We start from the raw sequence: 21,414 nt of genomic DNA, 5'->3' as shown, positions 1-21,414 counted from the left end.
ATAACTCACAGGGGATGCACTAAATCACTGCATTAAACCCCAGGCATTAACTTCTCACATGAGGTTTTCACTACTATTTTATGCTCATATGCAATTCACAATGTTAAGCAATGAAAAACTGGGAAAGAATCTCAACAAGGACCGAGCGGGAAAGAGTCTCCATGAGAGCTGCGCACATCCCTTTGTTTTCAGGAGTTTTATGTAATCTGTAATTTGTTCCAGTGCTTAGAAAACACTGACCAAGACAACAAAGCAGCTCCCTTGATGTTTTCCTTTACTCCATGTTCTGTATTTAGGCCTGGGGCTGGCAGATCTCTGCCCTCCCACTCTGTTATGGGTCCCTGGTGTCTCCAGAGGGGCCGAGGGCTGGGAAGGGGCTGCTCACCTCCGTAGTAGAGTCCCGTGGCAGTGCACATCCGCCACTGTCCCTGATACATTCCGGCGGTGCTGGGGCTGCACATCTGCACGCTGACATCGGCCATCTCCTGCGGCTCCAGGGACCTCACCATCACCATGTTCACGTGGCCAAACTGGTCTCCACCGACATACTTCAGGCAAACCCCTGGGGGCCACGCCTCCGTCCCTGGGATTAGACAGGACAGGGAATTACTGACAGTGCACCAGGAAAAGCTTTGTTTGTGTAAGACTGGATGAAACCTGCTTGTTAAAACAGTTGTGCAATTGTTGGACGGTCAAAGGAAACCAAGAGACACAGGACACAGCAGCAGTGGATGCTGAAGGAAGCCTGGTTTTCAGAGCAGGGTTAACTGGTGCATTTAGGGACTAGCAGAACAATTCCTATTTGAGTAATCTCTGTGTCTTTGTTACACAAAAAAATTCTCAAAGTCACTGTGTAACAGCTTAAACAAAAACAACAACAACAACTTGGCCTACACACACCTCCCCTTCCCCAGGGCCAGAAGCAGAGACAAGGGCAGGGCTGTGTTGTGTGCCCCCGTTTCTGCCTCCCTCCATGAAGCTCCTGAACCATGCCACATCAAATACCTGTTATTTATACAAAGTGTTGGCAACATGTCCTATCAGGGATTCATTTCTTTCTAAGCCTGTTAGGAGTCTCAAGAGGAACTCATAGTTTGAGCTGTAACTGAAGTGCCAGCACTATTTCCTAAACAGATTTATTTCTCTCCTTGTATCAACCCTTTTCCCAGGCTTGTGCAAAGGTGGGAAGGGTTGTGAACACACGATTTATCTGTGGAGATCCATGTTTAGACTGCAGACACTGGGGCTGACAGCGTGACCTGGCAATCAGAGAGACAGAAAACAGCTCCTGCGTGCAGGCACCACTGCCAAAGATAACAAATGCTGGGGCAGGCAGAAAGAAAAAAATGCTTCTGAGACTCAGGAAAAATCAGTTTAGCACAATTTTCTTTTGCTTCTTCCCTAGTCATGTCACATGACTAAGCCAAGGACTGAGAACACCTCCTGCTCAGCTGAGGCTGACGGAAATGGCTACGGAAAGCCTGAGCCACCACCAAGCCTGGAACTGCTCCGTCTGGTCAGAGGCGAGCGTGCTGGAGGCTGCTCTGACCTCACGTTACCTCAAGGAGCATCCTTTGCAACAGCTTGCCTGCTAATTTAATCCCTGTGGATACTCCAGTGAAGATACAGCAGCGAGGACTGGTTTTCTTGTCAAGTCCTTATTTGTGTAATTCACGAGCTGGCAGGGAGAGCGGGATGTGCAGGAGTGCAGCGGGATGTTCAGTGTGGAGGATGTACCAGTACAGCTAGAAAGGTGCTGAGAGAGCAGGGCTCTGAAAGAGGAGCTGGGTGTCTGCCTGACCTCAGCGTGGGGCACTTGAGCATGAAGCCTCATCTGCAGAGGTTGGCAGCCCAGCAACATGGTTTAGTTTAAATTATTTATGTGATTTTTATCTGGTTTAATGGCTTTAGGCTTGCAAGGTGCCTAGAACGCTGCAACTGATAAGCCTCATAAAATGAAATTACAATTATGTCATTCTATTCCAGTACACTCATCTCTCAGGAGATGATAAATTGCATAGTGTCCTGCAGAGCCAGCAGCAGCTGGGGGCAGAGTGGGGAGAGAAAGCCAGGCTGTTAAATCCTGCTGCTCTTTCAGCAATGGTTCTACTACACAAACTGCTCTTTTGGCACACAAGGCAGCACCGTCCTGCAGGTACCAGAGCAGGGCATTGTTTTTTACTGACACACATGAGAACCTGACTGAACTGAGCTCACAGCTCACACGCCTCAAACTGACAATCTCTGAGCTCTGCCTGTCACACTCATCAGACCTGCAACGCTCCAGTGACACACGCCTCAGGTATTTTGTGTTCTAAAACTGAAGTCATGTAATCAAGGGCTCCTGTAGAGCTGTTAAAAACCTTGGCACTGCTTCAGTTATCTGCCTAACAAGTAGATATTATCTGGAAACACTACAGCCCTTTGATACCATACCTTAATTAAACCAAAGAATGGTTTTCAAATGCTGCAGTCCTCACACTGCACAGCCATAACCAGCATGTGAAGCTGCACTTCACTAACCCTCAGCAGTGTGGTTGTACCAAACCCTGGCCTCCAGCACCACTGTTGGGGCACGGGTGGATGGTTTAACAAGCCAGGTTCAAACCACACAGAAGCCAAAACGATAGGAAATCCTAAATCAAGATGAGCTCCTGTCCCTTATTTTAGAAGGCCCAGGATTTCAGAAGCTGATACATTCCAAGAACAATGAAATATCCCCCCGAACTAGGATGCTAAATTAAGGCTGAATTTGCATCCAGGAAATGGCACAGCAGAGGAACAAGGAAGGGAGGAGTCAGAAGGGCCCAAGATAAAGGTGTAGTCATAACACACACAAATTGAGATACTAAGAGTGGAGAAACAAGAAAAATCACACTTACTAGATTTGTAAGAGCTGTATTTGGGATAGTTATAAAAAAAATGCCAGTCAACTTTTCACAGTACTGGAGTTCAAGCAAGTTCCACACATCACCCTTCCATTGTACTTTCAAACAAAAGGAGGCAGAAAAAGTAAATCCTTCCTCTAGAACACATTCTCTATAAATCAGTGCTCTTAATCATCCCCTCCCAATTATCAGTGTTCTTAAACATGTCCTCTTAGATTTTTAGTGTGGTTTTAGTGTGGATATTCAGTCCAAGTACTGCAGCTATTCAAAAGCAGAAATACTGAGAGAGCTGAACCTGATTTGTGATGACTCCCAACATCACACCTCGGTGTGGGATTGTTCTCCCTCACACAAGAACAAGCAGGTCAACTAAATTCAGACACACAGTTTTAAATGTTCATGCAACATCCTGTCACTGCACTGCAGGCGGACATGGGATTCCTTCACATCCATGGATCTCGTTTTCCTCTCTGTCTGCATCCCAGTCCAAGCATTGGGAATGCACTTTGCCCAGCCTCACTTCCTGGATCCCAGTCACTGCTTTGACTTATTTCAAACTGGAATGTGGTCTCTCCAGCCCTGCATCCTCTCAGAACATGAAAAGGCAATTCTGCTTGAAGTAGACCTGCCACATGACCCTTGTGTCACTGCCTCGTTTGTCTACAAGTTCCCTAGAGTTTGTTTGTGTGGTGGCACGAGGAACTAGACTGGTGACCTGAGTGAGCTGCACATCCCACCACAAAATGCTTGTGCCAACCCAGGAAAGGGAACTTGCACGGGCTGGCAGCACCTCAGGGTGGATCCAGCCCAGTGAAGTGCACAGGAGTTTCCTGCCTCAAGCCAGGATCCCTCCCACTGGATCCCAGCACCTGCTGAGTGGGGTTTGCTGCAGTGCAAAGGCCTCACCTGTATTCTGTATCCTCCACGTTTTTGTAAACTGGGTATCAGGAGGGATGGACTCTCCTTCACCTATGGTGACATCTTCCACAAATGACATGGAGGGGACATTGATATTTGGACTCTCGAAATCATAGTAGGCTCCAATGGCAGCTTGTAGATTCCTGGAAAGGAAAAAAGCACATTACAACCTGAAGTAAGGTGGCTCAGCCCCTTTGCACGCATCATATATCACCCTAAACAGTTCAGCAAAAATATCCAGACTGTAATAACTCTGCTGCTTATGTGTTTTTAAAAGTTTTTATCTCTATTGCATATGATTTTTTTAAGATAACAGAGCTCCAAATACAGCACATTTCTTGCCAGGGATACTGGTTTAGATCACTTTTCTACTCTGCTTCTATTTTCCCTGGAAATCTTGGAATTTACAAGTCTTGGAGACCTCTGCTCCAACAGCTCTTTATGAAACTTGCTGAACAGTTCGGGAGACACTGAGAGAAGAGCTGAACACTGGGCTGTTTCTTCACACCAGTCTTGTTACCCCAGCTAATTTCAAAAACACCAACCAAACCTCTCCATTTTATTTTGGCACACGAGGTCCAAAAGGAGCACGAGAGGAACAAAACACGAAGAACACTCTTTTGATAACCCTCAGGGCCAAAGGGCACCAGTAGCTACAGATAATGACTCCAGCCTGGCTGTTTTTGAAACATGACATCAGGTACAAACTGCTTATTCATCAATAAAGTGCCTGCTCAGCTCTGGGTAGTCACAACTGGTAGGAACTTACAAACCACCTGAGTCAAAAGTTCTCAGTGAATAAAGATAAATGGCAGTGTAAGTCTGTGATATATTAAGGACATTCAGAAAGCCACATCACTATTGATTCCTGAGCCACAGTGTAGCTACAACTCATGATAATTAATGTGAGAAGAGGAACAGACAGGCAGGAAGAGGATTCATGAGCCTTAACTCAGTTCCACGATATACTATTAAGTCATTACGTAAGTGTTTGGCAAGTCATGTAATTCCTCTGTTTATACATGTCGGAGAGGTTATGGCCCTGATTTACATGTTGTGAGTGGGTGCTGGGAGAATGGAGATGAGTAAAATCTCCCCAGACGCAATGGGCATAACAAGTGCTTTTTTTTTATTCATGATTGCAGAAATCTGTGTTGCTTTTTTGAGGAGGATAGGAAAAAAAAAAAAACCAAACCAACAAAACCAACAAAACCAAGACTCCAGGAACTGGGAACCACCACCTAAAGCAAAGCCCTGCAGAGGCTGCTCTGTGTGGGCACAGTGACATATTGAGGGGCTGGAGAGTGGTGGGGTGTCATGTGTCCGAGTCAGAGAGCCAAGGTGAAAGCAAGAGAAACATTTGCAGCGTGACCCTGAGCAAGAGCAAACACAGGGCTTTGTGGGGCTGCTTGCCAGCTGGAAAGAAGCTTGAAACAGTGAGTAAAGAAACTGCCTCCTGTTCAATTCCTACAGTGTTCATGGCAAAAAAAAACATTCAAATCAGACATTCTGGATAAAATCTGAACTGCATGGGAGCAGTGTTACTTTCTCCTCACAGAAAACTGAGAGGACCCAAAGTGCAGCAGTTGACTGGGGGGCAACAGCAGGGGTAGGGCCACACTGGGGGCACTGGGAGGGGACCCAAAGAGCCCCCTCAGTTTTGCAATCAATCCATCCATCACAGCACCAGCAGATAATCGCTGTGTGAGTCACAGGAGTTCCTGACATTCTGCTAAGGAGGCACTGGAGGAATGTCCTGCACAACATGGCCACGGGGATCGAGCAGCAATTCAGCAACCCCAGCCCTCACAGCCAGATCTCTGCCGTCTGGACTTTGGTCCAACACAGGAGCCACCGGGTCCCCACGCCGTGGCCAGAACTCTGGATGCCAGAGCAGAAACCATTATTCAGCCCGAGGCGTTTTCTACTTAGGAGTGTCAGGGCTCTATTTAATCCCACCAGCTCAGTCAAATGCTGCAGGAAGGGGCCATGTCACATTAGCCAGTAAACAGAGACAAATGCTCAGTTTTACGTCACCAACCGCCTGTTGCTTATACACTGCACAAGATTTACATAACTCACACCGGGGCTGTGCCAAGAGACTCCTGCTCGCTCACCCAGCTAACACCATGAGCTGGAGCTTAGTTTGCACTAGGATTTCTTCCTGTAGTACAGCAATCCAAGGCAAAAGGTATTGTAGGAGATACAAAAGACAGCAATGCAGCTCTTTCTCTCTCTAATCCACTACTACATAACTAAATTTTCAGATGGACCACAACATCTTGTGAGTGATGGTTCTGGAATCAGTGGTACTGATGTTTTATTGACACTGAGAGGAAAAAATTGAAAGCTCTGAGGGGCAGATTTCTACTGCAACTCTTTGTGAGGCAGCCTGGCTGTGTTTGCTTGCTGGGCTGCAAACAGGCCGCAGAAGGTAGTGGGCTATTTGTGCACTCAGGCCTGGGGCCAGCACTCCCATCCCGGGGTCATATTTCAGCGCGCTTTGCCATTGGGAAACAGCAACACTCCTCTGCAGCATCGAGTTAAAAACTAACTAAAGAACAACCATGCTGGTAACAGATTTGCCCCATTTATGAGCAAATATTCCCAAACCCACCTCCCCACTCCCACCATATGATCTGTGTGATGGGGGATGTTTGGGGTGAGCCTTTCTATGTGTTTCAATGCCTCTTGGACTTCCCAGTAAAAAACTAAAAAGAAGCTTCCAGAAACTGAAGAGAAATTCACAGTGGCAAAAGCCAAAGTCAGGATGACAAAGCAAATCTGCCTTGAGTTCATGTTCTTTGACACAGACAACCCCAGGAGATAGGGACAGTGGCAGGGGCCACGCTCTGTGCCAGAGGCACCCCCAGCTCACACCTCGGTCTGTTCTCAGCTCACTTGCACAACCACTGGCTCTGTCCCACTCCTTCCCCCAAGAGACAGTGCTCCCCCTCCTCCCTTGCCCCAAAAGCCCCAGGAGCAGTTGGAGAGCAGCACTCTGGGGAAAATGCCACCAGCAGAGGTGAACTCTCTGCAGTCTGTGATGTGCAGGCAGCTGAGCCCAAGCAGCACACCCTGCACTTGCCCTTCTGCCACAGGCACAGCATCAGTGCAGCCCACAGCCAAATGTGACCCTAATGACAGAGATGCATCACAGCAAACACACTCGAGGCCCTGAAATTTCTCTATTTTTAAATACATATTTGGGGTTTTTTTAGGTCTTTCCCCTCGTGCCCAGCTGTAACTGCATAGCCCCAGCTGCAGACACTGCAGGGACACACACAGGGGTCAGCCCCCAGAGGGTCCAGTTATCATCTAAAGGCTTCTGCTCACACATCCCTGCCTGCTTGATTTCACTTCTCAGTGTGACTTACACCACACCACTTACTACCCTCTGCTCCCTGCCATCCGAGATAAATGACTATTATAAACCAAACAACTCTGCAAATCCAGCCAGTGTAATTGACATGACTGAGCTCTCCTAATTACAGGGGTGGCCATGCAGCTCTTTCTTCACAGGCCCTCCAGGTCTCAGGCCCTCCTTACATTCCCAAAATTAAGCAATTTTTCCATTTTTAGAGCAATCCTGGACCAAAGCAGTTTGTAGCCCTGCCACAGTTACAGAGCAGGTCTGACAGGATCCAAGCCCTAATTCCCGGGAAAAGCCTGCAGTCACAAGTCACCCCAGTGATGGGGTGAGCCCAGGACTCAGCACCAGGCTCAATTTTAGCCCTAAGAACAAGATTCCAGAAAGAGAGAGAAGAGTAGGAAGCAAATACAGGTTGTAGCTCCATTTCATCAACCAAATCCACTGTAACTCTGGGTATCCCACTCCCTCTTCTCCAAGGGCATCCCATAACTCTTGGGTGTCAAGTGCTTTTCCCACACAACACCAAAATGGTCCTTTTCAGATCAATCCTTCTGCTCTTCTGCTTCATTTCAAGCCTCAGGAGCTAAATTATAATAGTCAAGTTAAAACCTTCTCTTCTAATAGCTCTGGCGACATCCCTTAACAACTCTTAAGTGAGAGCAAAGAGGTGGCTCATCTTGAGACCTTCCTTCCCTCCCCTGTTTTTTTCCAGACAGCCTTTTGTTATGTTAAACCTATATATCTAGCCATTAATTAATTAAAGTAATTCAGTGTTCAAAATTAAAAGAGACTCTTCCAAATCAGTTCACAAACTCGAGGCCTCCTTACACAACCTCCCTGTCCTGCAAACCAGCAGTATACAGATAAATGGAAACTGTTTTTTAATTAATTGTATCAGACTTTTTGAGGAAACTGAAGACAGTGCTGAGGCCTCAAGCAAAGCAGGGCATGGGCCCAAGACCCTTCTGCTCCCCAGAATATGGAGAATTGTTTCAGTTCAGTATCTTGGAAGAAAAGCAGTACAAGCAGGTGCTTCGAACATACGAGATGAGGGACATCAGAATTTGAACTATAAATGTTACAGGAATCTGCAAGCTTTCATATATTGTCAAATTACTTGATGAGAGAGCAAAAGAAAAAGATGTAATTTTTTTTTCAAGAACAGATTTTTGGGGGGTAAAAATCCAAATCAAATCATAGCTTAGGCTCAAAATCCAGCCTGTAAATTTCCCTCTCTGGCTCCTGCCCATAACCCACAGCACAGCACCCACCATGGCCCATTTCTGGGGAACACTGCAGGGCTCTGCTTCTCCTGAGCTGCTGGAGAACACAACAGACACAATGCTCCCTGCAGTGGCACCTCCCATTTGGAATTTCAGATGGGATGAGCCCTCAGGTCACGCAGAGACAGCCAGCAATATCGCTTAGGTAACAAATGGACTTGGCCATTGTAAGGAAGGTGCCAAGGTCTGTCCCTCAGCGCTCACAGGGTGCAGTGTTTTGTCATGAGCCAAGTAACTCAGGTGACATCTCCTGCAAATATACAATGTAGGCAGTGCTAAACAGCACAATAAAATCTCCAGCACAGAACACCTGATGTAGGACACCTCGGACTCCTTCTGTAACTCAAGTCTCCACCTTCACAGACCTCCTCTCACTCTCCAAATGCAGTCTGTAACCAGGCACCGCAGCACCCCATAAGGTGTCTATTGTTAAAAAAAAAACAAAACAAATAGTGCAGCAGATGGACAGTTTCTCAGTCCCAAATAATGGAACTTCTCTACATGATACAGAGGAGAGACACTAAAAACATATGGGAGACATCCAAGTGAGGCAACTCCTTTTGTCTCTTATTTTCACAATCTTAGTTGGATGTTCTTCACCTCAGCTCTTGGGGACCTGGATTGCTGATACTCCAGGCTGGGACATCTCCAACAGCTCTGTCACTCCTGAAGCAGGAGATGCCTCACTCCAAGCCTTGGAGAAGGCCAAAGGAGGTGGGGGAAGAGACATGCACATCATGCTGCAAGGAAGCATTTCTACCTGGAGCTTTCAATTCAATAGGGATGACACACGGCAATTAAGTGCAAAGTCTTAAGATGTTTTGAAGGGCTGGAATTTTAATGAGTGAATATCTTTTAGCAGAATTTCAGAAAGCAAAATTTCTGTGTGGTTCTTGACTCTCCTGACACTAAAGTTACACTAAATTCTATGTACCAAGTTGGGAAACTACCTTAGAAGATGTCTGATGATGGAAAAGGACCACTGAGGGAAGCTGAAAGCTTTAAGCTGACTTTACACAGCTGAAGGCAGGTGAGGGGGAAGATCTGGCTAATTTAAAGCTTATGTATTTTTTCACATGAAGACACAGAAAACATTACATTGTCTTAGTTGAAAGCAGCAGTCCCACATACAAGTGGAGTGTTGTAGGAAGAAGACAGAAACCTGCAGTGACAGAAGCAATCCTGTGTCTGCAGAGGCAGCACAAGGAGAGAAACTGAGAGCCCACAGGAGAGGCAAGCTGTCCTCAGAGGACCAAACCTACAACGGAATTCACTTTCCCTGAGCAGCTTTAATGTGCACAGAAACACCGACAGCAGCTGCTGAAACCTTCCTGAGATACCTGTACAGGGCTGAGCACAGTGAAACACCTGAGCACAACCCCCTGTCCAACAGCAGCACCACAGCAATGGTGCTACAAGCAGGAGCCCCCAGAACCACTCCCAGCAGCTGAGCCCTCCCAAAGCAGTTGGTCCCAGCAGCTTTAAGTGGGGGGGTAAAATATCCCGAGAATGTCCCAGCAGGAGCTGCCTCTGAAAACAGGCAATGGCTCTTCCCAGTGGAAAGTCATTGAGAGCTGCCAGTGCACAGGAGATTCTGTAACTGCCAATTCCTCAGAACAAACTATGTTACCCATCTATAATTGTCTGCAGGAAAGGGAAGGGAGATCGAGCTACAGAAACTGTCTGAGAACAAGTTGGGGCATGTCCAGCTGGACCAAAATTATATTGTACCCAATTCCCAATTCTGCTACAGTTACCTGCTTATGTTTTCATGCCACAGGCACCAAATTTTTTCAATGCTTTCTACCTTGGAGCACAATTACAGTATGTTCCACAGTTATAAATACAATTTCTTTAGAGGCTAGATTTCATTCAAAATAATCAGGTCAAACACTTGAGTTGCTCTGGAGAAGAGGTGTGGGTTTGGTTTTCTGGGGTTTTTTTTATGCACTAGATAAAAGCTTCTAAGAAAATATTTTTAAATTGTTTAATTTTGTAATGTTGCTATTTTTAGTAGCATTAGGAGACAGCTGTGGACACAGAGAGGCAGCAGTCTGGGATGGTTCACAGGCACTGAGAGACATCCACTGTGTTTCGAGTGAGCCACAACAGACCAAACAGTTTAAAACCTCTTTTCCCTCCCCAAGCCAAGGGTGTAAACGACCCACCACAATCCACAGAAGTCCCCAGACTGTCCTGGTGACAGCACATCAACCACCAGATCTGCTTCTGGGGTGTCATTTCTGCCTCTGAGAGCACCATGTCACCCTGGGTTAGTGTAAGATGGACATCAAGTCCAGATCCTCAGCTTCCTTCTTCCCTACTAAAGATTATCAACACCCCATCAATGTTTTGGGGTAACCCTTCTCACCAGATTTGGCCCAGTTGGTCACCACAAACAAATATTAACCTGCCCAGAGTCACACCAAGACACAGATTGCTTGACAAACGTGTCCTGAGTCACAGAAAGAACATGGGACTCTGGTCATGTCACCTGATAATGATGACAGGAAGCAAAGCAACAGGAACTCCCACCCACTGCTGTCACTGCCCCATGGATTCTGGGTGTGGAATGAAAACCCACAGGCATCCCCAGGGAAGGATGATTTATTTGCAGAATCAGGTCTGAGTTTCCTGCCTCCTCCACGACACGAGGATTCCTCACCAAAGAGAAAAGGGGTGTCAGGACTGAGCTCGAGGTCTACACAGAGCAGTGGGGAAGTTTTCCTCACATCTGTCAGAACATGGATTCAGTTTGAAGAGCAGCCCAAACATCTGTTCTCACAGGACACTTACATGCTGCAGATGTCTGCAAACACCTGAGGTTAAAAATCAGGAGCAATCTGGTGTGAGCCACTGTGGGAAACACATCCTGTGTGAGTGAATCCCCTTGATTCTGTTCTGTTAAATTCTGAGTGTCCTGACTTCTTACACAAATATACCTCAAGTATTTCTCTGAGCAGCACCTACACTTTGTGTAAGTCATGGGAAAAACAATTAAACCCCTATTAACTAAACCACGTCTTTAGGCCCCCAATTAAGTATATCCACTTCTGGGCAATACAGGTGTTTCACTGGATATTAAGATTTTGAACAGCCCACCCACAGGGATGGAAATGGGAATCTCTAAGGCATTTGTAGCACAGAACTCTGTTCCACACCTGACACGAGACAGAACAAGGTTTTACTGCAGATTTCTGCAGTACTTTCAGAGATAAACTTATATTCATGCAAAACATTACACCTTGGGAGTACTAGTTAAACCATGACACAGCTACAAAGTCTCCTAAACAGATGAAAAAAACAACAGGATCTCCAGAAGAGATCTGTCAACCTTAAAAATAATGACCTTTTTCACCTAAAGCTGGATCCAAAAAGCTTTGTTACAATAATGCTTTTTTTTCCCCCCACACACAATGGAAACCATCATTACCTGACACATTTCAATTAAATATCACACCTACTGCTCTAATAAAAATTCAGCTTTCTAAACAAGAGCTAAAAAGAGAATGTAAAGAAATATTACACGTAAATTATTGAAATATACATTAGTTCTTCCAAACTGGGAATCTCTGAGCCAGCTACACTAAAATATGGATTTTAAATCCACCACCATTAGCTACTTCAAACTAATTCACTTTCTCATGGAATTAAAGCAGCTCCAAGCCTCTCACCCACAAAGCTGGCACACACTCCAATTGAAAGAAAATCATTCCTTTTTCTCGTCCCAATACAATTTCCACACCAGCTTTAGAGGAATCCAATGACTTTTATGGAGTTCCAGGAGCTCCCTGTGAAGGGAAGCCAAGGCCAAAGGGCTTCAGACCCATTTCTGCCCATCTGAGATCCCTGTGGAGCTGCAGGCAACACGTGGGACTTCCCTGCACCACAAAAATGCCTCCCACGAGCCCCTTCCCTCCCACCTGTGGCAGGGCCCAACATCTGGAGGGGAGGGAGCAGAGCCAAGGGAACTGAGGGGGATTTGATCCTGGATACAGCTCTAGCAAAATGCCCTCCCCACTCCACTGCCCAGAGTTTCCTCCAAAGGAAGAAACGTTTCAGCATCAAAACAGTTCATTTCTGGTTCTGCTTTTTTGAACAAAGGAGTTCACTTTTGGTTTTAGGCCGAAAGTGAAAGCTCAGCATCTGCAGCCTCTCTGAATGGAAAATAAATAACTAAATAGTAAAGCAGGATGGTGTGTGCTGCTGCTGGGGAATGTAGAGCCAGGATCTTGGGAACCAGATTTATACAGCAGGAAGGCAAGAAGTCAGCACAGAAAACAGACAGAACTCTAGGAAAGTGTTTAATAAATACCAGGGAAAGACAAAGGGTTTAACCTGTATTTCCTGCAGACCAAGGGAACAGCCTCTGAAACTTTGGATGCATATGGTCAACCCCAAAGCACTTAATAAAGCCAGCTGGCAGTTCCTTAGCACTGGAGAAGTGGACACAGACTTTTAGAGGTTACTTACAGGTATTCCTCCCCAGCCAGCCACTAATTTTTCCTCCCAGATCAGCCAAACAAGCTATTTAAAAGTAACTCCTTTATTCCAGCAGTACTGCTAATTCACTGTAAATCCTCTGACCACAATTACTAACGATGCTGTTGGAAATGATCTTTCAAAGCACATTAAGCTCTGAGTGTTCCCTACAGTGCATGAAAGACACAAAGTGGGGAAGGAACTGCGGGTCTGGAGATGACAGTTATTCACAAAGAGCAGCTTTCACACCTGGCACAAGTTGTAGTGAAACTATTTATGTCTTTGTTAATTAACTGACACATGGGACATTGCTGCAGAGAACCTGGAACAGGCAATGTGTGCAATTCTGTCACCCAACCATGAGCTCCCTCACCATTTTCTGCAGGTGAACATCAACCCTGGTGCAGAAGGAAGGGATCATCCCTGAAAGAACGTGCCATGCCTTTAAACACTTGGAAGAGTGATCTGACAGTGTCATCAAGACAAATTATTTACAAGACACGCTGGTGCCAGAAGGTTCTGACCCTAATCCCAGGCCACACAAGGCAAACCTGGTAGGGGCACCTTGAATCACCTGGGCAGTGTGGATTGCACAGGGCCCCTCAATGACACGGGAAAGGTGCTTCCAGAACAGGGACACGTGTCCTGATTGTCCCTGCTGGGGGACAGCAGGGTCAGTGCAGGGTCAGCCCAGCACGGCCAACGACCCTGCGGCCATCCAGGACGGGGAGGGAGCTGGGCAGTGGCCAGGGGACACACCAGCGTGAGGAGCAGCACCAAACCGGGGGAGAAGGGGCAGGGAAGGGGCAGGGAAGGGGCAGGGAAGGGGCAGGGAAGGGGCAGGGAAGGGGCAGGGAAGGGGCAGGGAAGGGGCAGGGAAGGGGCAGACTCTGCCAGGCTCAAAACGGGCACTGAGCCCCCTCAGAGCAATCCCAGCCCGTGTTTGTTTGCACACACACCTCACCACCACAACAGGCACATCCAGCCACAAGAGTTATCAGTTAGTTCAAAAAAATCAATTACTTATCAATTTACTTTTGAAAAAAAACGTGAAAACCGATGTTTTCAGAACCAAACTATTGAGGTTGGGAAATTAAGGCTATTTTAACCACTTCAGGAATCTTCTTCAATTGAAACCAACAATTGAAAAAGCCCTTGGTTCTGAGGTTGGATTCGAAATGCTGTTATTTCAAACAAGAATTCAATATTCCTGAATGAAAAAGAGCTGCTTCAGAACAAACCAGGAACACTCTGGCTACACAGAGCATTTTCAGGAGTTACTTCCAGGTTCAGCTCTGTCCCCTGCCCTCCCCAGGAGCCCCACAGAACCCCCAGGATTACAGTGCAGGGTCAGTTTTAGTCATGTCACCAACACGAGGATGAGGTGGGAAAGCATTTTCTGCTGGGAACCAACTGTTTCTTCCAAGCAAAGTCCTGTACTACTCCAGACCTTCTTACACATTGTGGCAGCTTACAAAACACAAGGAAATACTTGCTATTCCCCCACTCCTTCTGCAGATGCTTATTTGCCACTAGAACTCATCACAGAACTGTAGAAGGAAAGAAAAGCAAAACTGAAAGGCCAACAAAGTTGTCTTATCACTGTTTATAACCTCAACAATCCCACAGAAGTTTTCTCCCAACTGTTGATATCCTGACCTCACTTCGGATTTCAGTTTTCAAAGGCGAGGTTTCCGGGTTTGATGTTCTACCTGTAAGCAGAGCTTAGCCAAGTGATCTCTGTTCACCGTGTCACAAACACAGAGCTCTCATTTGCTCTCCTGCAGCCCCCACCCTGCAGAGCTTTTAGGTCAACACACTTTGGAGATGAGCTGGGAGGTCCAAGGGCTCAAAACGAGCCAAACCCCGCGACTCACAGAGCAGCTGCCCCACAACACCCTTTTCACAGTTCCTGGGCGACTGCACCAAACCACTCCTAGCTGCTGTTTTTCACCCTTGTACTGAGTATCTGTTTTTCTCGAGCTACAGCTTCCCTGATAACCCGCGCCTACTTTTTTTCCTTGGGCAGTGACACAGAGCCTTTATCAAGACAAACACACACCCGAGAGTCAGAGGATTTACAGAGACCCTCAGTGCACAGGCAGACGCTGAGTTTCCCCCAAACACCCCGGTAACTCTCACACGTGCACCGCGGCCGCTTCCAGGGTCCTACAGCGCTTTTCTGCCACAATTTCCCTTCCTCTGGAGCTGCCTCAAAGTCGGGGCTCCACAGCCCGTCCCCGAGCTCAGTCCCTGCCTGAGGCTCACACGCCCCGTCTATCTGTTCGTCACTCCAACAGCTCCGCGGCCCTGGGACCGGCGAACCGGCAAACCCGCACCCCGGGCTGGGCCCAGAGTCAGCCCCGTCCGCCCCGGGCCCGTCCGGTTCCCCCAGCGCCCATGGGAGCGGCCTCGGGCCCCGCGCCGCCCGCCGGGCCCGGGCAGGGGACAGCGGGCCCAGCACAAACACCGCCCGCTCCTCCGGCGGGGCCCAGGGGTGACCGGGCCGGGCCCGCGGCCCCCCGGCCCCGCGAGCCCCCTCAGCCCGTCCCGCCCGCTCCCCCCCCGGCGCCGGGCCCGCACCAGTTGGTCATGTCGAGGAAGAAGGCGCAGCCGGCGGGGCTGAGCTGGAAGCCGAGCAGGCGCTGGAACTCGCCGATCAGCACGTCCTTGTCGGTGGTGCCGAGGCAGCTGAACTTCTGCATGAGCTCCGCGTCCAGGTCCACGTCCATGCCCTCCATGGCCGGGGGCTCCCGGGGGCTCCGGGGCCGGGCCGGGGCCGCCTCAGCGCCGCGCGCGCGGGGCGGGGGGGGCGGGGGGGGGCGCGCGGGGGCGGGCGGGCGCGCGAGAGGCGGAGGGAGGGGGGGGGAGTGAGGCGGGTGCGCGCGCGCGCGCCGCTGCCACCGGCGACCGCGCCTGCGCCGCCCCGCCCCCGCGGCGCGCGGCACCTGACGTCACCCCCTGGCCGGCGTCACCCCACGCGCGGTGAGTGGATAGGGGGCGTGGTCTGGTATGCAAATGAGCGCCGCGCGTGACGCGAGGGCTCCGCTGCGTCACCGAGGGGGCGAGGCCATCCTGCGACTCCGCCCACGCCCGCGCGCTGCCGTCCATATATGGCGGGGAGCGCGCGTGTTTGTGTATGCAAATGAGCTGCCGCGCCGTCACGGGGCGCTATGCAAACGAGAGGCGCAAGGCTTGTCGGGAACCCCTTCGATGTTTTTTTTGCCGCTTGAAAATTATGTTTTTCTTGCAGTTTTCGGCCGCGCGAGGCTGCTCCGTGCGCGGCTCGTGATCGGAACCACCGGGTGTGTTCTGTGAGGAGAACACAGAGAACAAGGAGATCACACTTTAGCAGCGCCAAGGGCCCCAACGAGCCGTGCGTCGGGGGGACGATGCCAGCACTGCTGGGCCTGTGGGCGGGCGATGGTGGCGTGACCAGACAGAGACGGGCGGGATGGCTCCACCTGCCGGGCGGGGAGAACGACACAGCGGGACCCCATTCCCTGTCACTTCCGGGCCCTACGGCAGCCGGCAGGGGTCAAGCGGCGGCCGGCGGCGCTGTGTGAGGGCGTCACTGCGCGCATCCGTCACTTCCGGCTGGCGGCGGCGGGAGCACCATGCCCAAGTGAGTGCGGGAGGCCGGGCCGGGGCTCCCCGGGGCTCCCGGGATGAGATCGGGGCTTCTCCAGCGTCCTGCTGCTCCCTGCGAGCCCAGGGCCGGGAGGGGCGCGGATGGCCGGGCGGGCCGAGCCCTGGCGCCCTGCGGGGTCGATCCCGGGGCTCCGTTAACGCTCCGTTAGCGCAGAGGGAGCTCTGAATAACAAGTCTTTTTCCCCGGCAGGTTTTACTGTGATTACTGTGACACGTACCTCACCCATGACTCGGTGAGTACCAAAGCCTCAGCTTTGATTCTTATATATTAATATGAAAACTTATCTCTGCTAAAAGCAGGTCCTGTGAGATGCAGAGGTGTTCCTTAGTGTTTTCCCCTTCCATGCAAAAAAGAGAGAGAACGTGCCGTGTCCCCGGTGTTCTCCAGCGGGGCAGTGACAGGGTCAGAGAAAGCAGCTGGGGGTGCCTCAGGGCAGCCTTTGGAGAATCAACACTTATCGTGCTGATAAAACTTGACATAAAGGTTTTGCACATGGCCCCTCCTCAGGCTGGGCACAGAAACCAACCTGCTTTATGCTGCTAAATTACCCATGATTAAAACCATAACAAACACCCAGTAATCTTCAGATTTCTGTGACCTTTCCCAGCCCTCCGTGAGGAAAACCCACTGCAGTGGCCGGAAGCACAAGGAGAACGTGAAGGATTATTACCAGAAATGGATGGAGGAGCAGGCCCAGAGCCTGATTGACAAAACAAGTAAGGCCAATCTTTCTGTGACCTCGGCTGCCTCCCCATCCCTTCCCCTGCCCTTCCTCCAGCTGCTGTTCCCTGCTCTCACCTCGACTTTTCCTCACCTCCCTGGGGAGTCTTTGCTCACTGAGTCAGGAGTGAAAACTTGAGAGTGTGGCTCTTGAGTTCCTCAGGTTTTGAGCTGTCCTAGAGGAGCCTGAGAGCTCTGTCTACCCCACAAGAGCTGAGGTTCCCTCCCAGGGCTGGTGGCAGTGGCTCCATGTCACAGTCATCATGTCAGTGATAACATACAGGGCCACATAACAAACTTGTGCTCCTTGGCACTGGCACATTGATGACAGGAGCATGGATAAGAATTACAAAAGATAGGAAAAAAGACATTAAAACGTGTGGATTGTTGCATTTTTCACATGCTGGAGTTGCTTGCCCTCAGTTCTCAAGTGATTTTTTTTTTTTCTGGCACTTGAAGGCTTGACTGAAGTGGGACATTGTTTCCTCTGTCACTTCAAGAGGTCCTTTTTCCTCTGAGGAATGTCTCTTTCCTCTGTGAAAGAAAGACAAACACCAGATGAACTTTATGGCAGCTCTCCTTGGCTTGTGGGATATCTCAGTTTAGACAGGACCCCTGAGGATCATTGATCCTGCTCCCAGCTCCGTGCAGGACTAAACCATGACCAGCAGCATCTTCCAGCTGCTCCCTGAGCTCTGACAGACTCAGAGCTGTGCCCACTTCCCTGGGGAGCGTTCAGTGCCCAACTCCCACTGGGTGAAGAGTTTTCCTAAAACGTCCAGTCCGGACTTCCCCATCCTCATCCTCACTCTCTTTCCCTTTGTCTATTTTCCTTGCGATGCTTCCAACTCCCCCATCTTTTGCCCTCCTTCCAGTCAGTCCCAGTGGAGTTTTTCCCCTTCCTTTTCCCCCCATTTCCTGCTCTTTGCACCCGTCCCCAGCCCTTGCCCTGTTGCCATTCCAGCACAGCATGTCCTGGTGGAACGCTGCGGATCCCGCCACGTGGTTTGATTTTATTTTTTATTTTTATTTTATTTCTCTTCCCACCCACCCACCCTCCCGCCCTGCCCAGGGGTGTGCCATCCACGCAGGAGCTCTCTTAAGTCCCAGCTGTAACAATAAATTGTCTGCAGGAGTCTCAGGTGCTCCCCAGGTGCCAGGGATGTGTCCGACAGCAGCGCACGCAGCATGACGCGACCGCGGGGCATGAACACGGAACGAGCGAACCCGGCGCTTCCTCGGCCTAGTAACTGGTTGTTTTTTTTTTCCCTGGGATTCTTTCTTTCCTTTTTTTTTTTTTTCTTTTCCCCCCCAATGTAGCGGCTGCATTCCAGCAAGGGAAAATTCCACCGACGCCGTTCTCGGCACCACCTCCGGCCGGAGCCATGATTCCACCTCCTCCCAGCATCCGTAAGTTTGGGGCAGTTTGGGACAGTTTGGGACTGGGATCATGGCCCTCTGGGGCTGTATTGCTTGTGTCCCCAGCTTGGAAAGAAAAGGCCTTTTAGCTTGAAGCCAAGATATCTTGAGCTTGTGCTCCTACAGTGTGAGGAAATTCTGTGGGAGAGCAGTTCAATCCTTACTGTGTCTGATTTCTGGGATGCTCAGTGTACCAGAAGCAATGACAATCCCTCATTCCACAGGGGCTTCCATGCAGGTGTCTCTGTTAGGACTGCACAGTGGGTTGGTTTGGGTTGGTTTTTCTAAATAAAATCACTTTGGTAACCTTTTGCCCTTGAGCAGGTGGAGAGCCCAGAGCCCTCCCAGCCCTAAATCCTGCTCTTGGGAGTGGCAGCTCCTTGTGCTGGGTGTGCACAGCTGGATTTAGTAGCCAGCGTGTTCCTCCTCTATGCACTTCCCAGCACTTGGAATCAGGGCTGGAATGGAGGCAGATGTAAAGCCACTGAAGGATTAGTTACTGCCATGTGCTGTGAATAACTGCAGTGCTCTTTGGTGGGTGAGAGTGCCAGTGTGTAACTGTTGTTTCTGTCCAGCTGGCCCCCCGCGGCCCGGCATGATGCCAGCCCCACACATGGGGGGGCCCCCAATGATGCCAATGATGGGCCCACCCCCTCCAGGAATGATGCCAGTTGGACCTGGTAAGTCTGGGATGGGGTAACTCTACCATGGGGGGCTGCTGGGAGGTTCTGGGTGATATTTCTTGTCCCACCATCTGTTGGGAGCTCAGTGCTGGGCTGGTCACACCTGTGTCACTGTTAGCCCTACATGGGGAGACTACAATTTTAGAACCACTCATTAAAACCCCTTTGCTTCTCGTTGAGAGTCACTAACCCCCTGTGTAGCTGGAGTTATGACTCTGGGAAGTTGTAGCTGTTCTCCATCTGCTCTGAGCAGTAATTGTTTAGGAGTTTGGTGCCTCCAGGTCTCAGGTTTTGCACAAGAGTTGAATTTTTTGCACTAAATGAATTTTACTCTTTAAAAAGTCTCAGGGGAGCGTGTTCCAGAGAAACAATGGGCCTGGAAAAGGCTTTATCAGAAGTGTAAACTAAAATGTCTTTGATCCATTCCACTCCTGAGCTTCCTGGCATTTGAAGAATTCTCAAGGGATATCTTATTGGAGCAGTTCCCAGAACAAATCTATGGGAACACACGCACACGTGCACTGAAAGTGGTGAAGTGTCTTTGCAATTATTGTCTAGTGCTTGAAAGTGTTCTTTGAGTGTTTTTAAAGGCACAAGATAAATGGACAATCTGTGATATTCAGCAGCCTGGCGAAAATAAATGGCAAAGTGGGATGGGAACCATTGTTTCAAGGCTGTGCAGTAGAGCTCCTGCTTTTCCCTGGCAGAGGTGCTTGGGGCTTGTTTGTGAGCACATGGAATGGTTTTGCAGCACTTTTCTCCAAATGAACACTTTCTCCAGATCAGGAATTAAGCCTGCGTGTCTCTTGAGTGGCTGGAAATAAGTTGTGAGTGAATATTGTCAGAATGGGTGTGTAACCCAGGAGCTCAGTTCCTCCTCTGCTGGTGGCTGAGTGTCACAGTTTGGGACACAAAAAGAACCACACTCACTCTTCAGGTAGAAGCAGGGAAAAGGACGGTTTATTATGATTTAGGGTTTATAGAGTATTTGGGATTTGGTCAAGGATTGGTCATTGAGAGGAAACACCTCTCTGACTCCAGTGGTCAATACAGAAGTCCATCACAGAGAGGAATGAAAAAATATAGATTGTTTTGAGAGACTTTGCAGGAAGGTAGATAGGAAACTATCATCAGAAGGCCAGGGATTATGGCAATAGCTGAGCTCCTTCAGGGAAAGGAATCCATCTCAGCAGTTGCCAGATCAGAGCTTACAGACTTGGAAAATGGGAGTTCCCTGGAGCAGGGTAGAGAACCTGCCCACTGTACTGGGTGAAATATCCCCCCTCTGAGGGTGGTGAGGGAGATGTTGCTGTAAAGAGAAGCTGTGGCTGCCCCCGGATCCCTGGAAGTGTCCAAGGCCGGGCTGGACAGGGCTTGGAGCAACCTCAGATAGTGGAAGGTGTCCCTGCCCATGGCAGGGGAGGGGAAGTAAATCTTCAAGGTCCATCTCAATCCAAGCCATCCATGTTCTACCACGACTGGGCAGGTGGTGCTCCCGAGAGCTGTTCTTTAACCTGTCTTTCCCCTGGCAGCTCCTGGGATGAGGCCACCCATGGGAGGACACATGCCAATGATGCCAGGGCCCCCGATGATGAGACCCCCCTCCAGACCCATGATGGTGCCAACCAGGCCGGGAATGACCCGTCCAGACAGATAAAGATGGAGATGGAGCTGCCTTTTCATGTTAGGACCTTCCCTATGATAAACACCCCAGACCTGTGTCCCTGGGGCTTTGTACTCGGTGTGTGGAGGGGCTCTGCTGTCACCTCAGCGTGTGGATAGACACACCCTGCACTGACTTGTACAAGGTCTGGCTTTTTGGGTGTCTCTTCAATTGTATTATTATTTTTTCCCCCCCATTGAATAAAAATAAGATAAAAACAAGAATAAAACATTGATGTTGTTTCCAGGTGGACTCAGAGCCTTGTTCTGAACTCTCTCCTAAATAAGGGTGGGGAATAATGCTGGACTGTGAGGAATCAGGGCTGATGGGGGT

The 21,414-nt window shown here is 49.4% G+C and overlaps 2 protein-coding genes across 3 annotated transcripts in view; one reads left to right on the top strand and one right to left on the bottom strand.

Annotated features, from left to right (window-relative positions):
- Positions 1 to 15,738, bottom strand: part of ILRUN (inflammation and lipid regulator with UBA-like and NBR1-like domains) — a 28,399-nt gene extending 12,661 nt beyond the window's left edge. The window contains exons 1-3 of the mRNA XM_083878440.1: positions 15,528 to 15,738; positions 3,795 to 3,949; positions 386 to 583 (exon numbers count right to left, since the gene is read on the bottom strand). Coding sequence (XP_083734566.1) covers positions 386 to 583; positions 3,795 to 3,949; positions 15,528 to 15,685 — 511 coding nt within the window. The 5' untranslated portion in view covers positions 15,686 to 15,738. The remainder of the gene's footprint in view (positions 1 to 385; positions 584 to 3,794; positions 3,950 to 15,527) is intronic.
- A 398-nt stretch (positions 15,739 to 16,136) lies between these two features.
- SNRPC (small nuclear ribonucleoprotein polypeptide C) lies at positions 16,137 to 21,333 on the top strand. Of its 2 annotated transcripts, none has more exons than XM_083878470.1 (6): positions 16,137 to 16,569; positions 16,786 to 16,828; positions 17,204 to 17,312; positions 18,634 to 18,726; positions 19,311 to 19,415; positions 20,951 to 21,333. In XM_083878470.1, the coding sequence occupies exons 1-6, from the start codon at positions 16,562 to 16,564 to the stop codon at positions 21,073 to 21,075; spliced, it is 483 nt and encodes a 160-aa protein (XP_083734596.1). In that variant the 5' UTR covers positions 16,137 to 16,561; the 3' UTR covers positions 21,076 to 21,333. The 2 variants fall into 2 exon arrangements, with proteins under 2 accessions (XP_083734596.1, XP_083734597.1); XM_083878471.1 differs by having other exon boundaries at positions 16,141 to 16,569; positions 18,637 to 18,726.
- Positions 21,334 to 21,414: the final 81 nt, after the last annotated feature.

This window comes from Zosterops lateralis (assembly GCF_965231275.1).
Source record: "Zosterops lateralis genome assembly, chromosome: 26".
NCBI lineage: Eukaryota > Metazoa > Chordata > Aves > Passeriformes > Zosteropidae > Zosterops > Zosterops lateralis.
Note: the sequence above shows the minus strand (reverse complement) of the source record. Positions and strands in the feature narration are given on the sequence as shown.